The 22,262-nt window shown below is 38.3% G+C and overlaps 1 protein-coding gene across 4 annotated transcripts in view; it reads left to right on the top strand.

Moving 5' to 3' along the window:
• The window catches only part of MYOM1 (myomesin 1), a 161,736-nt gene that overhangs the window by 47,511 nt on the left and 91,963 nt on the right, over positions 1 to 22,262 (top strand). For all 4 annotated transcript variants that reach the window (XM_032421171.1, XM_032421168.1, XM_032421169.1 and 1 more), the window contains 6 exons: positions 6,402 to 6,542; positions 10,144 to 10,447; positions 11,145 to 11,302; positions 19,510 to 19,602; positions 21,524 to 21,612; positions 21,722 to 21,784. In XM_032421171.1, coding sequence (XP_032277062.1) covers positions 6,402 to 6,542; positions 10,144 to 10,447; positions 11,145 to 11,302; positions 19,510 to 19,602; positions 21,524 to 21,612; positions 21,722 to 21,784 — 848 coding nt within the window. The remainder of the gene's footprint in view (positions 1 to 6,401; positions 6,543 to 10,143; positions 10,448 to 11,144; positions 11,303 to 19,509; positions 19,603 to 21,523; positions 21,613 to 21,721; positions 21,785 to 22,262) is intronic.

Raw genomic sequence — 22,262 nt, 5'->3', positions numbered from 1 at the left:
ATCATGAGGTCTTGGGATTGAGCCCCGTGTCAGGCTCCTTGAGGGAGCCTGCTTCTCCCTCTCCCTCTGCCAACTCCCCCTGCTTGTGCTCTCTCTCTTTCTCTCTCAATTAAATAAATTTGAGTTTTTATTTATTTATTTGAGAGAGGAAGAGAGAGAGAGAGCATGAGTGGGGGAAGGACAGAGGGAAAGAATCTCAGGCAGACTCCCCCTGCATGCAGAGCCCAACATGGGGCTCAATCTCACAACCCTGAAGTCATGACCTGAGCCACAATCAAGAATTAGACACTTAGCCGACTGAGCCACCCAGGTGCCCCCCCCATTTTGTTATTTCTATGTCTTTGTCGACATTCTCTCTTCTTTTGAGTCATTGTCATAATACTTTCCTTTAGTTCTTTAAACATGGTTTCCTTTATTAGTCTTTGAACATATTTATAATTGCTGCTTTGAAGTCTTTGTTAAATCCAACATCAGGGTCCACCCAGAGACAGTTTTTATTTACTGCTTTTTTTCTGTTGGTATGGATTATATTTTCCTATTTCTTGGCATGTTCCATAATTTCTGTTGTTGTTAAAAATTAGACATGTTAGATATTATATTGTAGCAATTCTGGATTCTGAATTTTCCCTTAAGTGTGTTGTCATTGTGTTTTGGTTTTAATAACTTGTGTAAATGCACTTATAGAATCTGTTTACTGTGTGTGTGTAAACTGTGTGTAAACTGTGTGACTGCTGATGTCTCTACTCAATTTGCTTTTTAAATTATTGTTCTCATTTTTAAACCTGAATTCATAGGGATCACATTGCGTTTGCATAGATTAATGACCAGTCAATGAATGGTGAGATATTGTATTAAGACAAAAGCTTTCACTCTCTGGCAGTAGATCTGTATGTATGTTAGGGAGGACATTTAAAGTTCAGGTAACTTTTAAATATATACATTCTGGCTTTGCTTTCCTCTAGACTCTCTTGTCTGTCCTCTGCACGTGAACACAGGATTAGTCAGCCAGTGATGTGTGGATAATTTGAGTCCTATCCAGTTTTTCCTATGCAGGCACATGGAGAACTTTGGAAGGCTTCCCATGGTGGTCTTATTTCCCAGATCTTCCTATTAAATGGCTGGCTGATCTGCCAATCTGCTGCTTTTTCCAACCATGATTGGAACCTGAGGCTAACTGAGTTGCTGGTCTTCCCTTGTTTGTTTACCACTTAGATTGCTAGTGTTTCTCACAATGCTGCTGGATGTGAAGTTTTAACATGTTCTGCTCCAAATCAGGTCAGCCCGCTCTGGCAGTGAACATTCTGATTGTCATGCCTTTTTCGATTTTGATAGAAATACCTTATAAACTGAGCTGGGGGAGGGGGGAGGGGAGAAAGCTAGGCAGAATGCCATGTAGACTTCCATTGTTCATACCTAAAGTTCAGTGGCTTTTTTATGAATAACTACTTCTCAGTGTAGTGTATGCCTTTGGTTGATTTTCAGAGCCCTGAATGGGTTGGTTTTGACACCTGTATCCAGTTTTATCATTGCTTTTTGGGGAGAGTAACTGCTGAAGTACTCACTCCATCATACTAGAAGTCCCACCTCTACATTGGTCATTTTTAATAACTCCTCAGCAGATTCTGGTGTGAAGCCAAGGTTGAGAATCACTGGGCTAGGGTATGATGAAAGGAGGATGAATAATTTCACTTCATTCAATAAAATTTATTGAACACCTTCGGGCACTGGACACAATGCAGATACAAAGATAACTAAAACTGTTCATCTCTATGAGTGGTCATAGGCAGTGAGAAAGATAGAGAAAGCAATAATGCACTATAACCCGAGCATATAGGGATGGGTGATGCAGGGTTTGGGAGCAGTGTCAGCAAAAGACAATGCCTACAGCCCATCATTTTTCTGAACATGCCAATAGGTTATGACACTTTCGGAAAGTGATTTGGCCAATAAGCAGATCCCTACTTAATGTAAGTATGAATAAAGTTACTCATCCTGGGGAACTAGGACAATTTCCCCCAAATTGTATGTTGACTACAAACATGACTTTAAGGAACTAACATTTTATTTCATGTAAAATTTAATGAGTTTTTTAATGCTATATTTTCAACTGAACTGTGATGATTTCATAACCTGTGAATAAATTCAGGAATAACAAATCACCATGGGAGTCATTACAGGCAGTGTGATACAGTATTATGATCTCCAAAGTGGGGTGTCCACAAAGGCAAACCATGGAAAGATAGGAAGAAATATTAGCACTACTATTTTTTTTTTAAATCAAATTTGTTTGTTTTTTTTTTAAAGATTATTTATTTATTTGAGAAACAGAGACAGAGATAGCGAGAGAGAGGGCAGGAGCAGGGAGGAGAGGGAGACGCAGACTCCCCACTGAGCAGGGAGTCCAACACGGGGCTCAATCCCAGGACCCTGAGATCATGACCTGAGCCGAAGGCAGATGCCTAACCGACTGAGCCAACAAGGCGCCCCTCAAATTTGGTCTCTAAAATGTTTCTATTGACTGAATGTTTCATAAAGTGTGACTATTTATATGGCAGTATATGCATAGAACATATAAATAAACATATGTAGGTGGCATGCCCCCAGTATTTTTGGATTAGGAGTACTCAGTCACAAAGTCAGAGACCACTGGTATAGTGGTAAGAACACTGACCTAGATGGGTGCTGGTCCCTACCTCAGCTACCAACTTGCTGTGTGAACACGGGCAAGTTACGAAGGCACTCTTATGTCTTCCAAATCTATAAAATGAGGAGCTTGTTATAAATATCCTTGAGATCTCTTCCAGTTCTGGGATTTTATAAGTGGTTTTGTTCTTTATTTTCCTGTCAAGTATAATTATGAAGTTGAAAGAACAGAAGGTTATCTTTTGTCATTGTTCAGTATTTGAATTAAATTCTGAGTTAGAAATAGGCTTACCAGAGAGAGCTCTCTCTACCTTGGCTACATCCCTTCTCTGTGGTGCTGCTGGCTGTAGATGTGATGATGCCATACACACCATGACATTTCTTTAAATTCTGTTAAATTTAGGCATAAATTTAGGCAGAGGACATACCCCAGTTAGTAGCAGAGTGCAAGAATTTGTACTTAGACACAGTTACAGATGTGCAAGTGCATGTATGCACACACAAATCAATCCTTAACTATTGCTTAATTTCATTGCCTTCATAAACTGAAATTCAGAAAGCTTCAAGATTTAAGCTCAGTACATAAAGAACATTAATTGTAGTTTTAATAGTTAAAAGACCCCAATAGATCCATGCATATCAAATTTCATGTCTACTCAGAAACTGACTTTAAGATGGAGGATTTTCAAAATTTAGATAAAACTAAACACCCAAGAGGTTATCAAAACCTTATTTCATCTTTTAAAAAAAAATTATTTAAATTCAAGTTAGTTAACATATAGTGTATTATTAGTTTTAGGGGTAGAATTTAGTGATTCATCAGTTGCATGTAACACCCAGTGCTCATTCCATCAAGTGCCCTCCTTAATGCCCATCACCCTGTTACCCCATCTTCCCCACCTGCCTCCCCTCCAGCAATACTCAATTTGTTTCCTAGAGTTAAGAGTCTCTTATGATTTGTCTCCCTCTCTGTTTTTATCTTATTTTATTTTTCCTTCCCTTTCCCTCTGTTCATCTGTTTTGTTTCTTAAATTCCACATATGAGTGAAATCACATGGTATTTGTCTTTCTCTGACTGACTTATTTTGCTTCTTATTTCACCTTTTGATTTAAATTCAAAGAAATTAAAATTTTACATATTCTTCTTAAAACATTCTCCTCTAAAAACAATATTCAGCTTTAGAATTCAATAGAGTAAGATGTTAGACTTCAGTGTTCATGGATCATGACAAAATAGACTATTGATGGCTTTTTCTTCAAATAATTAGTTACACTGGTTATTATATAGTTCCTTAAAGCTTTATGTTTCTCTGATTTAGTTTTGTTTGCTATCTTCAATAAGTGAGTTATTGTTAAATAGTCTGTTGGCATAGTATTTTAACCTCTAATCCTTTACATGCCTTTTTCTTTTTTTAAGGCTTACTTATTTATTTTAGAAAGAGAGAGAGCAAGAGCAGGAGAGGGAGAGACAGCGAGAGAGTCCCAAGCAGACACAGTGCTGAGCACACACAGAGCTCAGAGCTCCGTGCAGGCCCAGTCTCACAACCATGAGACCACAACCTGAGCCAAAACCAAGAGTCGGCCACTTAACAGACTGCACCACCCAGGCGCCCTGCACTTTTTTTTTTATTAGTGTTCAAAAGCTTGAAGAAACTTTAAAGAGCATAACAAAGATTTTTTTTTCTAAATACTTTGGATTTTCTAAATAATACTATATGTATAATATAAAACATCATAATGCTTTTTGTGAAGTTTTTTGTTCCAAATAACATATGAAGTGGAAACTGATGATAGTTCCATGAATCATTACCATAAAGTTCAATATTAGAAACCAGCCACTGTGATTTACCTGTGAGGATGGAATAATCACCTCCTGGCACATTCTATGTAATAAGTGCATCATTTCAAAGATTCATCTTAAAGGGAAAATGACAAAAAAGGAACAACAGCACAACAAAAAGAATGACAAATCATAGCTGTTTCAATGTAAATAAATGTTGAAAATACGAGCTCATGAGAATGACTATAGATACTAGAATGAAAGTAAAGAAAAAAAAGCAAAAACAGAAAAGTGAGAGCAAAATGAAAAAAATGAAAATATTCTATAAATAGGAAGAAAAGAAACTCTTAAACTCCAAAATTAATTTTATTTTGCATGGTAATGAATTAAAGAGGGGAAGGAAAATACCACTTTAAACTTAGACCTGTATTAGCACAGCCTGTACTTTGTAATCTGCTGGGGATATAGAACGCAGTCATTTTGCTGCTGCCTGGAACAGGCGGCCAGGAACAAATTTCACTCAGCCTTCCAATTGGTAACCAATCCTCAAGCTTGAATTGAAGGTTCTAACCTTTAATTTTAATGCTGATCATACACTAGGACCTAGATATTCACCCTAGGGAAGGAGCTAGTTAGTGGGAGAGGAAGAAGTTGGCCACTGTGTTCTGGGGATCAAAGGCAGTAGTCCACCCTATACCCCCAGGCCCAGAACCACTGCACCCCCCTGTACTTTCTAGAAGCCCTACAGTTCTGTGCTACTTGCAGAGGATAGATTTACTTGCATTATTATGTGTTCCTTTTGCACTATGTATGTGTTTGGCCTGTCTTCTGCTTTTGATTTAGGTCATCTCTGCTTTTCCTAATGCTTCTTAAAGATTGAGAAATGGTCGGGTTTGGATGGTTTGGAAGGTTTTTCTGTTTCAGCTGGGCAGCTTGCTCTTCCCATGCCATATCACACACATGCTTCACTTTCTTCCCAAATTTTCTCTAGACAAGGGGACTTTTTAATATTGTTTTATTTTAGAATCATTTCAAATTACAAGGATAGTACAGAGTTCTGGTAGAGTTCCCTATTGTGGATGTCTTTCATTACAATGTAGACCAGGGGATTTTAACATGAGTCCATGGATTAATTTGAGAGAGTCCATGAGCTCCTGAAATTTATGCCCACTTGTATATATTTGAATGAAAATGCATTTCATTTCATTCAAGAACTACGAAGATTAAGACGGATTGTACTTTTGATTTTATCAATCCTTTTCTGTAGGTGCAATCTCTGCTTTCATGTTTTCTGCCATGCTAATACATTTTTTTGTTTATTTAGAACACTGTCTACCTCCAAATGCACATTTGCACAAATGTGCATGGGCGGATTTTTGTGTACAACAGAACTGACCAAAGGGTTCTTTATCACACCCCTGTAACTCTCTGAATTACTTAACACTATGTGTTCACACAAAATATATTAACTCTTGTTTGATGAACTCAGTGTTTCTTCTAAGAGAGGAGTCTGTCTACACTACATAAAGGCCTCAGAGTTGAACCTAGGGGTCCCGCATCAAAATGGTTTGGTGGAGAAGGGCTCCCTATCCAGAACATTTTATATTTTATCAATCCCGTGAAAAGATTTGGATAAAACCATTTTTATAGACTTCCTAAATTTTGAACATTAACTTAACAGCAAGGGGTATTTGGAACTATCACAAAAACACTGCTGTTTTCCCTTGAAACTTTTGGGGCGGGGGTGGACAAAGCTATGAAATTACCATAGACCTATTTTTTTCTTGTGTCTATATAGAGTGCATTGTGTTGAGGTCTTTCTCACTCCTCTTTAGTTCTAAAGATAAAAGATATTATAACATTAGAAATCTAAGATTCTGTGAAACCTCCCCCAAGTTAAAACTTCCCTGTATAAGCATTTTTTAATATTTTCAATGCAATTTTTGGTTATTACCTAATGTTAGGGGTTTTGTTTCAGACTTACAGATTCCAGTCTGATGTCAGAAGATTATTCATCGAAGTTGAGCCCCCAAACAAAGAGAGCCAAGAAGAGCCTTCTCTCTGGGGAGGAGAAGGAAAATCTGCCAAGTGACTATATAGTGCCCATTTTCTCAGGACGGTACGTATGCATTCTCTTCCTGGCCTTAAATATTAGAAAGTGAAGAGTAAATGTTGTCAGGTAATAATAATAATTGCCTCTGACATTTATTGAACACTTAACTATGTGATGATTGAGAAAGGTCTGAGGAACCTTGGAACTCTGCACTGAGGGAGACATGTTCATTGTGAAAATCGGCCATCACCTAGGATGGCTACAAGACAAAAGAGAAGGATCAGCAACTTAGTTCTAATTATGTAACTGACTGAAATTAAGAAGGAGAGCATTGGATGCTAGTGATTGGACACTATAGATAGTCACTAGAGTAGAAAGAAAGGTTCAAAACCATAAAATATTGGATGAACTAAAAAAAAATCCGATGTTATATTTAGGCAGAGGGAAGCTATTGTGGTTGCCAGTGTGGTTTTAATTATTATTCATTAGGAAGAAAAAAAATCTTAGATAACATAGACTAAGTAAAAGAATGGCATCATAATTTGAATGCCTGCCTATTTGCCTGTATTTGTTTAATGTGAAAAAGATTACTATTTATCTTGAGGCAAACTTCAAACAAAATAATCATGAAATTACAAGTCCATTAATGCCAAATTTCTGTGTTTATAAGGTAAATATGTGTGTGTGATCTTTTTAAAAAAATATAAACTTTTTTGGAATGATTATAATATCTAGAGGAATCTTGAAACCTGTTTGAGACACCAAATTAAGATTTAATGGGAACCTTCAGAGCCTTCCCTGTTTATTTTCCTTTGAATGGAGAACTATCCACAGAGCTGAGGTGATACTCAAAATGAGGGCTTCCTCTCAGGGCAAATGCCATCAGGAAATTCAGAAGGCAATGACGTGGTTGTCATCGTTGGTGACCTACCTCTGTTTCCCTGTGTTTTTCTTCTCATTCTTCTCTGATAGTTTCTTCTGGAATTGTTTCAGAAGCTAATGTCATAATTGCTCTGATTATAGTTAGGAAGGTGAGGGGGTAAATAATATGCTATTTTTAGCTTTCTCTTTGATATCTCTGATTTTTTTTAAGTGAACTTTCCACTGAAATATGCATATTTTGCTAAGTATGCTTACCCAGACTTAGCCTCTCCACAGTTAGTTTAATATACACTGACATTCTTTATAGGTGATGGCTAGGCTAGAGGAGTAAAATATTTTATTTTCTGCTTTGTTCCCAGCCCACTCTGTTTTAAAAAAAAAAAAAAATTTAAAAAGCACATTAACTTAGCATTAACCTACATGGCATACCTCTCCATCTCTTTACCACATGAAATGAGGCTTCTTGCTTTCAGTTGGTTTTATTTCTAGTTCTCCTTTTTTCCTTTTTAAAATATGGATCCATCTCTTATATTCTACTACTATGTTGAAAATAACACTTCGTAATGGTGTTGACAGTATTAACAATCTAAGAAGAAGATGGGGGAAAAAATGAACCTTTGTTGAGTACCGATTGTTTTCTGAGAATCTTACTAGATGCTTTATATAAACTATCTTGCTAAGTCCTCTCTACAGCTCTAGAGATGTATTAGTATACCAATTTATGGACAAGGAAATTAAGACTCAATGACTTGCTGAAAGTTACATGGCCGGCAATGGAAGAGCTGAGTCTGCCGGGATTGGCCAATGCAACATAACACTGCACTCTGTGATTATAGTGTATTTCTGGGAAATACCGTTTCTTCTGGATGGCACTTGAAATTTTCACTTCTTGTACTCAGATAAATTGAGTTAACTTTGTGTCACCAGCAGGTTTTTGAGTTGAGATAGAGTATTGGGGAGGTGTGAAATTCATCTTAAATTTATAGCTGTATAGTTTTGTCAGCATGTTAGCATATTCTTGCTTTTTTACCCAGATTATAAAAGGGTTATCACTGACATACACTTATATTTACTTAAAGAAAAATATTCCTGCTGTCCTGGGTCAAAATATTTTTTAAGTGTATTTGGGATCTCATGTGAAATATACAGTCTTCCTGAGGTTCAGCTTATTTGCCATGGAAAAGGTAAGGAGACCAGGACTTCATTCTGACCTCTAGAGCTATGTCACATTAGAGGTAATGTGAGCTTAAACTTAAAGTTCTCTTATTTAAGAATTGTCTCAACTCAGGGCAAGACTAGCATTGAATAAAATGTATTATTATATATATCAAATCATTTTACAAAGATCATTTCAAATCTATTATATATTTACCTCTATATGGAATTCCAAGCAGATTCTCATGACGGTTTGTCTTGTATTCACTTATTAATTCATTCACTTCCTATTTCATTAAAAAGAAATTAGAGATAATTATTTCAAGACACTAAACTGAAAATCTTCCATCTTCCCTTTTCTCTAAATTATAGTGGATGTATTACTCACTTACTTAGTAAAGACTACCTTATTAATGTTTGGAGAGATAGAGATAAGGAAAAAGAAACTTTACTCACTGAGTGTAGTAAGAAACAAAGTAGGCTAATCTTGTCTACCAGATGTTTTAGTAAAATTCCATGAGAAATTTCAAACTTGGGCAAATATTGAGCCCTCTTTTTCAGCAAACTACACAGATTCTGGTACCAGAAACTTATAAACATAATGGCAGTATTTGCTTAAATTTGGAAATCATTATTCTTATAAGAAAATCAAAGGTAAAATTCAGCCTTCAGAGGTCTAAGGAGACTCAATTTCAAGAAAATCTTCAATATAATCATTATACTTCCTCACTGTTGGGCTTGACCACAAAGGTATTGAAGGAGGTTAAAAATAATCTACATGTTTTTAACAACATTAATAAATTATAGCACAATTTCTATCATAAACTACCACATTAGGCACAGCACTTTTGGATGTTACCAGTCACTTGCCATCATCATTAGTTATGAATAAAAACAAGTCACTTTTATAAACATCACCCCTTCAAATTAAATTTTGGTCATTTTTTTCCCTTATCAGGGCTATGTGCAAGCATAAATAATGTTGTTAAATATGTTTACACACACACACACACACAAATAACCTTTGAAGAAACCCAGTAAGCATAAGGATCTCATGTAAATTTAGAATTTATTTATAGGTGCAACAGCTCTGGGCAATGCATTATATCAGGTGAGTTATAGAATCCAGATCAAGCACATAGTCCCATATCAGAATCACAGGCACAGAAACAATATCTCATTTTATAATGTCATCTTTTCTGGAAGGAAAGTCATAACTTAATCTTTTATTATGGACTCTATCCTATTTAAATACCCTAAAGAAACCAATGAAATGACCTTAAGCAAGTTATCTAATTTCTCTGAGCCTTGTTACCATATGTCTAAAATAGAAATGATAGAGTTTACCTAGGATTATTGCAGCCTTAAAATGAGATAATGTATGTAAAGAAGCACTTGTCAACACCATGGCCATAGTAGGTATTATTATTGTTGTTACCATTATGGGTTAAGGTGATGATCACTTCTGTATGTGAAGAGTTAGCTCCTGATTTACCAGGTTTTTCTTTGTCAGGTTTTCTTTGGGCATGATACACAATGTCTAAGTTCTGATACTTTGAACTTAGTAAAAATTAGGCAATCCTATCACTGCCATTCACAGTAGCCATGTTTTGCTCTTATTATATTTTAGCCAAGTGCATGTCAGTGGAATTACAGATACGGAAGAAGAAAGAATTAAGGAAGCTGCTGCTTATATAGCCCAGAGGAATCTTCTTGCTAGTGAAGAAGGAATCACGGCATCCAAACAGTCCGCTGTATCCAAACAGTCAGCTATATCCAAACAGTCCTCAGTATCCAAACAGTCCTCAGTATCCAAACAGTCCTCAGTATCCAAACAGTCTATGTCCACTCTTCACCAGGAGGAAGCTTTTGAGAAGAAGTCAAGGAAAGTAACAATTCGAGAGAAGGCAGAACGCCTGTCGCTGAAAAAGACAGTAAGAAAAGACAATTTAATGTAATTTACAAATGCAGAAATGCATGTAACATTGTATGTGTGTGTACATATAGATTTATTTGTTTTGAATGATGAAATATATAGTCTTCTGGAGAAACAAAACTAAAGGAAACAAGGAGAAAGACATCAAAATGTATGGGTCAAAGAAAGACAGACTTAGTAGTTTCAAACTCCATGAAATTTTAGGTTCTACAGAAATTATGGTTCTAAAGAACCTTAAGAAATCTACCTTAGGGGAAAGTAAAATATGTTGCTGAGGCTTAGAATGTTAAAAATTAAATGTATCTTTTTAAAAGGGGAAAAGAGGGGCGCCTGGATGGTATAGCTGGTTAAGCATCTGACTCTTGATTTCAGCTCAGGTCATGATCTCAGGGTCCTGGGATTGAGCCCCGGGAGGAGCCCTGAGTGGAGCCTGACGTGGGGTTCCATACTCAGCACAGAGTCTGCTTGTCCCTCTCCTTCCCCTTCTGCTCCTCCCCCTCCCCTTGCTAAAATAAATAAATAAATAAATAAATAAATAAATAAAATCTTTTTTAAAAACGGGGAAAAAGAGAAGGCCTTTGGTCTAAATAGAAAAGTAAGCCTCCAAGTGGAAAAATGATAATTCGAGTTTTTATTGTTATTTTAGCAGCACAGGTTACTTTGATTTCATAATATTTTCATATATTTTTTTATAGTTAGAAGAAACTGAGGCATTTCACAGAAAGTTGAATGAAGATCATCTTCTCCATGCTCCTGAATTTGTCATTAAACCTCGTTCCCACACTGTTTGGGAGAAAGAAAACGTAAAATTACATTGTTCTGTATCGGGCTGGCCAGAACCTCGTGTCACATGGTATGTTATCTGTATGAAAATTACTCATAGAATCTATTACACAAAACTAATTTTACCTCCAGTGAAAATATTCAGCATTGTGAATATGCAAGAGTCAATGAAAGTACCTACAAGTTTGTACAGATTTTTTAAATAGTGAGGAAAGGATACCAGGATGAATATTTTATGAATGAGAAGAAAGAACAGTCTCATGTACATTACAATATATTATGATACTTCATAATCCTGTTATAAAAGGGGTCTTTATTGCATAAAGTATTAAAATATAGTCAACATACTTACATACAAAGAAAATATATGGCTATAACTGCTATAGGCCATAAAATGTAAATAGAAATTTGCTCCCATACAGTATAGGTATTATTTTGTGACCAGAAGCAATGCTCTTTTAAAAAGATAATTAAAACCCAGAGGGCTTCATCTCTACTCCTCACATGAGCTGAGATCTCAACATGCTTTCTAAAGCCAAACAGAAGAGGGACCCGGATGGAAGATATTACTCAATACGGGGTCTTAAGAAATTTTCTTTCCATAAAGAATAAGAACCCATTTTCTCTTTCTCGTTGCAATTGTCAATGACTTGATGATCCCTAAACTCCAGACTTTCCTGTTATATGTCATGAATACCTGCCACAGACAGCAGAAGTATGAAAATGATGGAGCCAACCTAAAAAGATGTTTTCTGTTTAATTCCCTGACACAGGTATTTTGCATGCTGTTTTTTTATCCTCAGGAGTGGTGGTAAATGCACCCTATGTTGCAGTATAAATGCCACACAGAATGTCATTGCCACCTGCAGAGGGTCTGACTCCTCCTTTCTTAAGGCCGTTATTTCTGTTGGTTAGACACCTGCCTAGGACTAATGGAGGTAACTGACAAGGAACATATTTCAATGAAAATGAAGTTTTAAAAAAGTCAATTTACAAGCTTTAAAGTATAAAGGTATACCAAATGAAGCTAGGAATCAATCAGTCTTAGCCCCGCCTTTCTCTGCGACTATGGACTTACATACTTTGTTTGGCCCATTAAAGGGATATTTCCTCTAAGAAACTGATTACTTCCCACCTCATAAAAAAAATCTAAACTTTCCAAGTGAAATGTGTGAAGAATAACAAATTTTCAGCTCTAATAATTCTTTGGTCAGTAAGAAGTTCCTCTTATGAATTAAAATGTACTCCTGATAAACAAATAATTGGAATCCTAATCAAGTAGATTTATTTATTGCACAATATTCTTTTTTTTCCTGCTTTTTAAAAATTAGAGTTAAAGATGATTTTCAAAAGGATACAAAAGAATTTCTAGGAGATAAATACTAATCTCTTAAGCACTTGTTTATTTTGTTAAATACATAGCTGCTAAGATACAATACAACCACGCCATGTACCACTGATGGTGTTACTGAGCCAGAGTGATGTGTTTTCGCGAAGGAAGAGCTCAAACTCTGTCAGAGATTAAACTCCTGCATAATGTTTTGTTAGCTGGAAAAGGAGTGATTTAAAAACAAGCAAAAAATATAAAAACTCCCCACAAAAATATGAGATGACTAAATTGGCAACTCTTTGAATCCTAGTTAAATTGAAAAATAGAAATTCTGTCAATTTTCAGTTATTCTCACTAATGGAGCTGAGAAATAGTATGGTTGGCTCCCTAAATCTTTCACATCTGGCTTTGAAACATTTTTTTTTTCTTAACATTGAGTCTATATGCCAGGGGCTCATTTTAAACAAAAATGAAGATATAGACACAAGATTTGTCTCAGGAACGATTGGGAAGCTATTCATTTACTGTAACAAGTCTTCTCAAGTTCCTGCATATCCTTTAGTGCTTGGAGGAGACAACTCCATTCTTTATAAAATTCTCCCCATAGGGAGCGATCAGAGCATTTCACAGAAAATCCTGTTGCCTTGCAAGCCAAGTGGAAAGTCAATATGAAAACAGAAGAACTAGTGGACCACTAAGAAAATAGCGAACCGTACTTCAGAGAGCAAGATTTGCCCTTGGATAAAGCTTAAATTTAGACAGCTAGCAGATAACTGAAAATTGGCTATGGCAGTAAACAAGGTCAGATCCAGGTTTTGTGGGGCATGAAGCTCATACAATTCAGGGTCACTCTTTACAAAAAAGAATGTTAATAATATAAATTAGGCAGTGAGCCTTGAGGAGACCCATGTTGGTAAGAGACCGGAAGATCCATTGGCCTCCAGGTAAGCCCACCCCTGGGAGTAAACTGTGTGTGGGATCAGTGTACCTTCCTGGGTATGCTGCCTTTTAAAAAATAATCGTTAAATGAAGCTCTAACTTACTTTGTAACACTGGTACAGAGTACCCAGTCTTCAATAAGCATTCGTCCCCTCAATGAGCAGGAGACCCACAACCCAAGCACAAACCAAGGTTGTTGGTGATTACTTTGCAGGCATTTATGTCTTTTTGTTACTCAACTGTAGCTTTCTGGGCCTAACACTGAGGACAAGTATGAAAGAAATAATTGGGAATGGCCTTCCTGAATAGAAGGAGGTGAATCATGGGACCAAGTTTGTGACGATGCTTTCGGCACGCCTTGTAGCTGTTAGGTCCTTAGCCATGCTTTTTCCAGAGCACGTGTGCCTGGGGCCTGTTTCCCTTAGAGCCCTTTCCAAAGAGGGTTAAGTTCTAAGTTTCCACTAAGCACCCTCGGGACATGGAAGTCCCTGAGGTCTAACAAATGATATGAACAAGCAGCAGCTGCTCTTTGGCCAATCCCACGTACTGACCAAGTCTGTCTAAATGGAACCTAGAGGTTACCCAGAAAGCACTAAATGACAGGAGCACATACCACTCATCAGGGCCAGGTGCAGAGACGCCAAGGGGCACTGTCCGATTCCCAAGTCACTTTGAGAGCAGAAGGAAACCTGTTTAGGCATTGGGTCCAGTAGAAAAGTTAGTTGCAAGGATGCTTCTGCACCACCACAGTGAAGCTGGCCATCCTGAAGGAGGGCTTTGTCAACACAAAAGGAAACGTGTATATATGGTGAAAAATGCCAAAGTTGTTTTACTTAATTTAATAGGCTGTATTTATATAATAACTTGTATAATAGGCTACATATTGGTTTAAAAGAGGAGGAAAAAAATTACATTTGTATTTGTTTTACTTGCATAAAGAAACTCTGGAAGGATTTGTAAGAATCCAAGGAGAACAGTTAGCTGTGGGAATGAGCTGGGTGGAAGACAGACACGTTTGAAGGAGACTGTTCCCTGTGTACCTTTATACTTTCTGGTTCTTGGACCATATAAATGTATTGCCTATTCAGATTTTTCTTAAAGTATATGAAATAGGGGAAAAGAGAAAAGTTCTCTTTTAAGAAAGGAAGGAATTGAGTTAATTTTATACTTTTTAAAAAAAGAGCCAGATTTAATTGGATTTCCAGTCCAAAGTCTAGATCAATTTTGTCAATGAAAATCTGGATTGTAATCTGTGGGGAGATTCATGCAAACTCACTGGAGCAATGTGTTGGTGTTAGTGAGTAGCAGTTAATTCATTTACTCGACACCCATGTTTTTGGATCTATCTGTGAATACTAGGCTAGACTGTCAAGCGGCAGGACACTTAAAATACTTGTTTGGAATTCTTCACGTTGCCCCTAAAGTTATTGCCAAATAGACACTTAAAGAAATTTGTCATTAGGCATGATAATAGTTCAAAACCTCAGAATAAAATAGTATAAGAAATGTATTTCAGGAAGAGTCTGGAGATTTGGAAAAGTCTTACTCTGTTTTTGCAAATTATGAGAATTTATAAATTCCATAATAAAATCATACATTGAATTTATTTACAAGATTAGAGTTATTCACGATGTTATTTAAAGTTAGCTTTAATTACTACCGTATTATCTTTGGAAAGCAACCTACATTTAAAATAGTTTAAAATTAAAATTATTTATAATTTATAATTATCCAACATAAGGGTTTGGGGTTTTATTTTAGATTTTAGATTTTTCTTATTTATTTAAGTCCAAAGTCTAATCTAATGGGATAGATCTCTCTCAGCCAACTGGTTTTTAAAGTGGGTAATAGCTATTTATTAAAAATACAAAGTTGGGGGGCGCCTGGGTGGCTCAGTCGTTAAGCGTCTGCCTTCGGCTCAGGTCACGATCCCAGGGTCCTGGGATCGAGCCCCGCATTGGGCTCCCTGCTCAGCGGGAAGCCTGCTTCTCCCTCTCCCACTCCCCCTGCTTGTGTTCCCTCTCTCTCGCTGTGTCTCTGTCAAATAAATAAATAAAATATTAAAAAAAAAAAAAATACAAAGGTGGATTCTAAGTAATCACAGTTTGTGGTGAGATTCAGCATGTTAAAGATCATTTTGGCATGCATTATTTGTTGATAGAAAAAAATCGGAATGAACCTTTTTGCTTGGCCATGCTGTACACTGCCAAAGAGCTTTCACTATAACCCCTTGTTACCAAGTCAGCCCAAGATTCAGACATTTATTTGGGGGAATGAAGTCTGTGTTTTACATACATAAAGGAAGAATATTATCCTACAAATACTTACAGTATAATGAAAGCTCATTAACTAATAAGTAGTTCATAAACTCTACGTGAAAGTGGTAAGGAAAATGGTGTACATCTGAATAGTCACAAGAATTTCAGAAGCCTTGGGGCACCTGGGTGTTGCAGTCAGTTAAGACTCCAACTCTTGGATTTGGCTCAGGTCATGATCTCAGGAGCCCATGTAGTCATAGGGCTCCCCACTCAGCAGAGTCTGCGTTCCCCCCCCCCCCGCTCCTCCTCTACTCATGCACTCTCTCTCTCTAAAATAAATAAATCTTAGGAAAAAAAAAAGAATTTCAGAAGCCTTTTGACAAATAATCCCAAAGTGTAGGTTACTCTCCAAAATTAGCCTCTGACTAGCCTGTTTGGAATTTCACTTTCCAGAAATAACAAGCTCTGAAGAATATACAGAGCAGGCCAAAAATCTCATAGTGGAAGATAGGCAGTCTCACAGTGACCCCAAACCTGAATGACAAGGTGAAGTTCTCAAAGAAGAGAAGAGAATTGCTTCTTAACTCAATCCTTGCGTGCTGCTTTACAACAGGCTCTTCTTACACTGCCATCCGGAGTTCCAGAGGAAAGAGTCGAAGGTCCTCAAAGTGTTGTGTATCGTGTGCATGTACATTTTAAACCGACTTCTTATGCCAGGTGGTCACATTAGAAAAGTCCTGGGTATTTAGCTGGGGGAAGGCATTAAGGTGCTAAGTGGGGTAGTACTGAAAAGCAAGGAAGGTGAAGCAACCCGTGGCAGCTACAAGATACTGTTTTAACTCAAAGTTTATGGAGATACGAACAACATTTTCGGTCAGAAGCCAAACTGAGTGTCACTAAATTGGTTGCTCAGGTACGACTTGCCATAGCCTTCGGTGTCACATTTCTCTCCTTATGCTAAAAAGAACTACCGAAAACACCCCAGCTCATGCACAAACTTGAACAAGAGGGAGCTTTTGAGTCAAGTGTGAAATTACTGAGACCAATTTCTTCTGAGGAACATGCTGCTTAACTTGTTCTACCCTGTCGTTCATCAATACAAGGAATGTTTGAAATTAGGAGCACCTGGCAGATTTCTTTTTCTAGGCTGTCTGTGGTCGAATAGCCCTGTCTGCCTGGAGCTCTGGTGAGACAGCTGGCCGAGGACACTCTGGGGCTGGCAGGGAATGGCTCGCCCTTCTGCCGTGGGTGGGGTAGAAGGTTGTGCCTCCCCACCTGCCACGCAGCTGTGATCCCCCAGCCAGTGCAACCCTCTCATTTCACGTCAGAGGGAACCGAGACACAAAGAGCCTCAATTTACTTTCTTGGCATGTGCTTATTTTAAATTAGCCATATCATGAAGTATGTGTTTGTCAGAACTCTGTTCCTTCGGCCAAACATTATGAAGCCACAATTAATCTATTGTTACACAATAATTCTGTTCAAGCCAACTTAACAAACACTGAGTGCCTAATATTTGCCCATGACTCATCCTTCCTTGAGAGTGGGAATAGAAGTAAAAATGGATCAGACACAAGCCCCGTCACCAAGGCAATGACAGCTTAATAGAAGAGACATATATCCAACCATAATCTGGTGAATGTTCTGTCTTGCAGCTTGAACCAAGTCACACTGGTGTAGAGAGGCAGGAACAATTAATATTGTGTGGGATTTCAGGGAGGAATTTATTGAAGAAATGGCATTTGATCTGAACTTCAAAGGATGAGCTGGGATTTTGCTAGGTGTAGAAAGAGAATGACACATTTTTAAAAGTATAGAAAATGAATATGTTTTAGGGACAAAGGGTGTGTGTGTATGTAAGCTGGGGAGAGGAAAGAACTGACTGAAGATTAGTTCCTTTCTTTCTCTCCCTTTCCACCACTTTCCCTGCTCCCATACCTCGTTATAACCGTTTCCAGAAGTCTGAAGAAATAAAATGCAGCTAAACAGAGTATATTTGGAAAATGGAAGCATCATATGTTCTCACGAGCTGGATGCTTGGTTTCAAATCCCAGCTCTGCTCTCTAGCTGTGTGAACTGGGGCAAGTTATTTAACTTCTCCATGCCTTGGTTTCTTTATCTGAAAAATGATGTTAAAAATAGGCTATCTCAGGCAGTTGTTGTTAAGAATTGAATTTTCTTCTTTTTTTTTTTTTTTTAAGATTTTATGTATTTATTTATTTGAGAGAGAGAGAGAGTGAGAGAGCACAAACAGAGGGTAGGGACAGAGGAATAGGGAGAAGCAGACTCCTGCAGGGGAGCCTGATGTGGGACTTGATACCAGGGCCCTAGGATCCTGACCTGAGCCAAAGGCAGACACTTAACCGACTGAGCCATGCCGGTGCCCCAGAATTGAATTTTCTGATCTATGTGTAAAGCACTTAGAACCTTGTTTGGCTCATAGTAAATGCTCTGTCTCAGTTGTGGTTATTAGTGTTATTTATGTTATCTGTGCACATGAAGTGGGGTGTCTGAAGGGAAAATAAGTGAAATCTAGCTCTTCTTTTGGACAGAAAATGGCTTCAGCAGAAAAGCCTGGTTGGGCACCATAGTCATTGGCTATTGAGGGCGTGAGGACGTGGTGAAGAATCAAGGTGCCACTTCCAGACTCAGAAGATGGTGTCTCAGGAAGGGCCCCTCCATGTGGGCCTACCCTCTGAGGGCTGAGAGGCTTAACCAGGAATAGGACAGTCAGAAAAAGAGAATCTCTCAACTCTTATTTGTCAGACTTTTTCTTTCATGATTGATATTTAAGTTCTTCCAAGCCGAGAGCCCTGCTTGCTTTTAACAGAACAAAACACTTAAATATAAGAGCTTTCAATACAATGACATTGTTTTTAACAACATGTAAGAATGTTAGCAGGAAGAATGTTTTGCTTTCATCCTACACAGATAGCCAACAATAAAACCCCCAACACAAAGCCTTCCTTTCTGTCTTGTCAACAATGGACAAGTTTTTCTTTAGGTCTTTGATTGAAGTATAATATACACACACAAAAAGTATGTATTACATATAAATGTAGAGCTTTGATGAGTGTTTGTAGACTGCACACACCCATGTCACCAGCACCCAAACAAGAAACCAAACAATATCAGCGCCCAAGATGCATCCTTCATATCTGCTGTCTACACCCCAGGGAAATCACTCTCTTGACTTCTAACAGCAGTAATTTGGTCTTATATGGTTTTGTACTTTATATAAAAGCAATCAATATACTATGTACTCTTTTTTTAAAGATTTTTTTACTTATTTATTTGAGAAAGAGAGAGAGAAGCAGACTCCCTGCTGAGCAGAGAGCCTGACGCAGGGCTCAATCCCAGGACCCCGAAATCATGACCTGAGCCAAAGGTAGATGCTTAACTGACTGAGCCACCCAGGAGCCCCTATACTATGTACTCTTTTGTGTCTGGCTCTTTTCACTCAACATTGTGTATATGAGACTCCACCACACTGTTGTGAATGGTCAACTTCTTCAATGTAATTTTTATGAGAGAGGAGAGGAAAGCACGCTCATCGAGAAGTTTAATTGTATTTATAGTGCATTTTATTTAATCTGCTGTAGATTTGTATTCATTCAACAGATGCTGCTGCAACCTCAGTGCTGTGTTTATGGGTGTTCCTTCATGAACAAGAATCACGTGTGTGTGTACTTTTAATCATAAAGCTATTTACATTTCAACTTACTTTGCCTTGTTTCCGTTGTCTCACAGGTATAAAAACCAGGTGCCAATCAATGTCCACGCAAACCCTGGAAAATATATTATTGAGAGTCGCTATGGAATGCACACTCTGGAGATCAATGCGTAAGAGGATGTCAGGGTCCATGTGTGTCGCTTGACAATTGCCTGGGGAGGTGTTCTCAGCAGTTCACAACCGCTGTCCCCCTTTCTTCCAAATGCGCCATGGTCACAAAGTGATCTTACGTTTGAATTTAGTGATGATGAGAAAAAAATTAATTTGTACCTTTTAGCTTATCCTTTTATATACTTGAGAGTTTTTCTTAGACATTAGTGAGAAAATAAGTTACACAAATAGGCATTTATATTTAGTTATCCTTCCCCATTCTAAATCGATATCATCAGCAGAGTTATCCTTTTTTGCCTTGAATCAGCAAAGGCCATGGAGATTGTGGTGGGTGGCAGTGAAAGTAAGCTGCACCAGGATAAATTCTCTCCTTCAGCTCCCCAGGAAGTGTGGGAAACTATGCACCCACCCTCTCAGCCTGCAGATGGAGGCAGGACTGGACAGGGGGATGTTTTTAAAGCAAAATCCAAAGCAAAATTTGAAAGCCAAACCCACATCAAAATTTCTAAGTCCTCCAACGTTTAATCTATCTCCTAATATGGTTTTGAATGCAATTCTGGTTATGTGGATGAAGAAGTCCCACCATTTTTAGTTCACATGAAACCATGACATGCTGAGATGTCAAAGTAAAATTTACATCATTCTGATCAGAGCAGGTGACACACATGATACTGGGTTTCAAGCAGGACCCTAGGGCCCTGGGACATTGTCCAAGCACTGACCTTGACCTAAAGTCACTTCAGTTCTGCCAGTTGGTGGTTCTACTGAGGCTGCAGTGAGCTATGTGGTTGCTTTATAATTAAATAGTTATGAGAAAGGCAACCATATTGACCTTCCTGGAGTTCCGTTGATGTCCATAAAATTTCAACGAGAAATTAGTTTTTACAAATGACACTAAATCCAGAAGGTCAACGAAGAACACAGACACTGGTTGTGATAAGACACAAAACAACCTGCTTTGAAATCTTAGCTTGTTCATCTCTGTGAGATCATTCTTTCTCTTACTCCATTATTAAACCTATCCCGATTTCTGTATTATAACTTGTAGGAACTTCTAAATGGCGCTGCTGTGCTGTGCTGTGGGCTGAAACTCCAAGTGTGACCTGAATCTTAGTTGAGTTGAGAGATAAACACCATATTTGCACTTTGAAGCTAGAACACCGAACCACACATTAGACAGACCCGGATCCAGTTTGTAGCTCAGGGAGCCTGCGGGAGTCCTGCAGGAGAGGCTGTGTCTTTCCCTCTCTGTCGCCCTGTTGCCCCCAGACTGAAACTCTCCCCGAGGGAGGCCAGCAGGAAAGTTGTACCCGTGGGGTGCTCTGGGAAGTTACCTGCATGGCCAGACATTTTCTGCTCCTGATACCACTTTAGACCAGTTAATCATAATACTGTTCGTGCTGTAATTTATATGCTTAACAGTTTGTTGACATGGGGTTTTTTTGGACATTTTAAATGAACCTGGGCTAGGGTCACAGTGCTGTAGGTGTCCTCCTCCCGTACTGTGCTCCTGGCTTGAAACTGTAGTAGGGGGGCGCCTGGGTGGCTCAGTTGGTTAAGCGACTGCCTTCGGCTCAGGTCATGATCCTGGAGTCCCAGGATCGAGTCCCGCATCGGGCTCCCTGCTCGGCGGGGAGTCTGCTTCTCCCTCTGACCCTCCTCCCTCTCATGCTCTCTGTCTCTCGTTCTCTCTCTCTCAAATAAATAAATAAAATCTTTAAAAAAAAAAAAAAAAAGAAATTGTAGTAGGTATCCTGTGTTATATAAAATCCCACAGGGAGCTGGATCCAAGTCAGCTTCATCAAAAGTCCCCCGAGCCACGTGCTGGCCAGTGATTTGCAGTGTGCCATGTTAGCAAAGAGATCCTTGATAGAAGAACAGCTTGTAGCGATGGTCACTCATCTCCATCTGTCCTTTCAGATGTGATTTTGAAGACACTGCTCAGTACCGGGCCTCTGCGATGAACGTTAAAGGAGAGCTTTCAGCATATGCTTCGGTCGTGGTAAAGAGTAGGTTTGCTGCACTTGTTTTATTCAAAGTGTATTTTTAAAAATTTATTCTCATTGATAAAAAATAAATCAGGCAGCAGTTCACATGCATTTCTGCTTTCTTTTCTAGGATATAAGGGAGAGTTTGATGAGACTCGCTTCCATGCTGGGGTTTCCACCCTGCCCCTCAGCTGTAAGTTTAAAAATATATTTGCTAAGTGTCATCTCTATTTAAAATACATCAGAATAAGCCATTCTATAATGCTGAAATAAAAGAGAGGATTATTATAATATATGGTAGTATGTATATAATAGCTATCTATGCTGGGTTTTATTTTTTAGATTCTTTGGTTACTATTCTCCTTCTGAATATAACTGCTTCGTTCTGGTTTTATAAAAGCCCAGATATGATGGGCTAAAAATGGAAAGTGTTTTTAAGTCTTTCTATATTAAACTGAAAAAGATCATTACACAAACCTGGGCAGAGAGATTTAACCATGCTCAACTCCCCCCCCCCCCCCACCACCACCACAAGTCTGTCCTGTATCAGAGCATCCAGGTCAGCATCACCTCCTGGAGAAATTCATGTCTGACTCCCACTGCCACCCCCAAGTCGACCCAGTCAGGGTTAGGCGTCCCCAGTGAGACCGCGGCACCTCCACCACAGCATC

Source organism: Phoca vitulina, unplaced genomic scaffold (assembly GCF_004348235.1).
Source record: "Phoca vitulina isolate PV1807 unplaced genomic scaffold, GSC_HSeal_1.0 scaffold24, whole genome shotgun sequence".
Classification (NCBI taxonomy): Eukaryota; Metazoa; Chordata; class Mammalia; order Carnivora; family Phocidae; genus Phoca; species Phoca vitulina.
The sequence above is the reverse complement of the archived record's forward strand: the minus strand, read 5'-3'. Positions and strand labels throughout refer to the sequence as shown.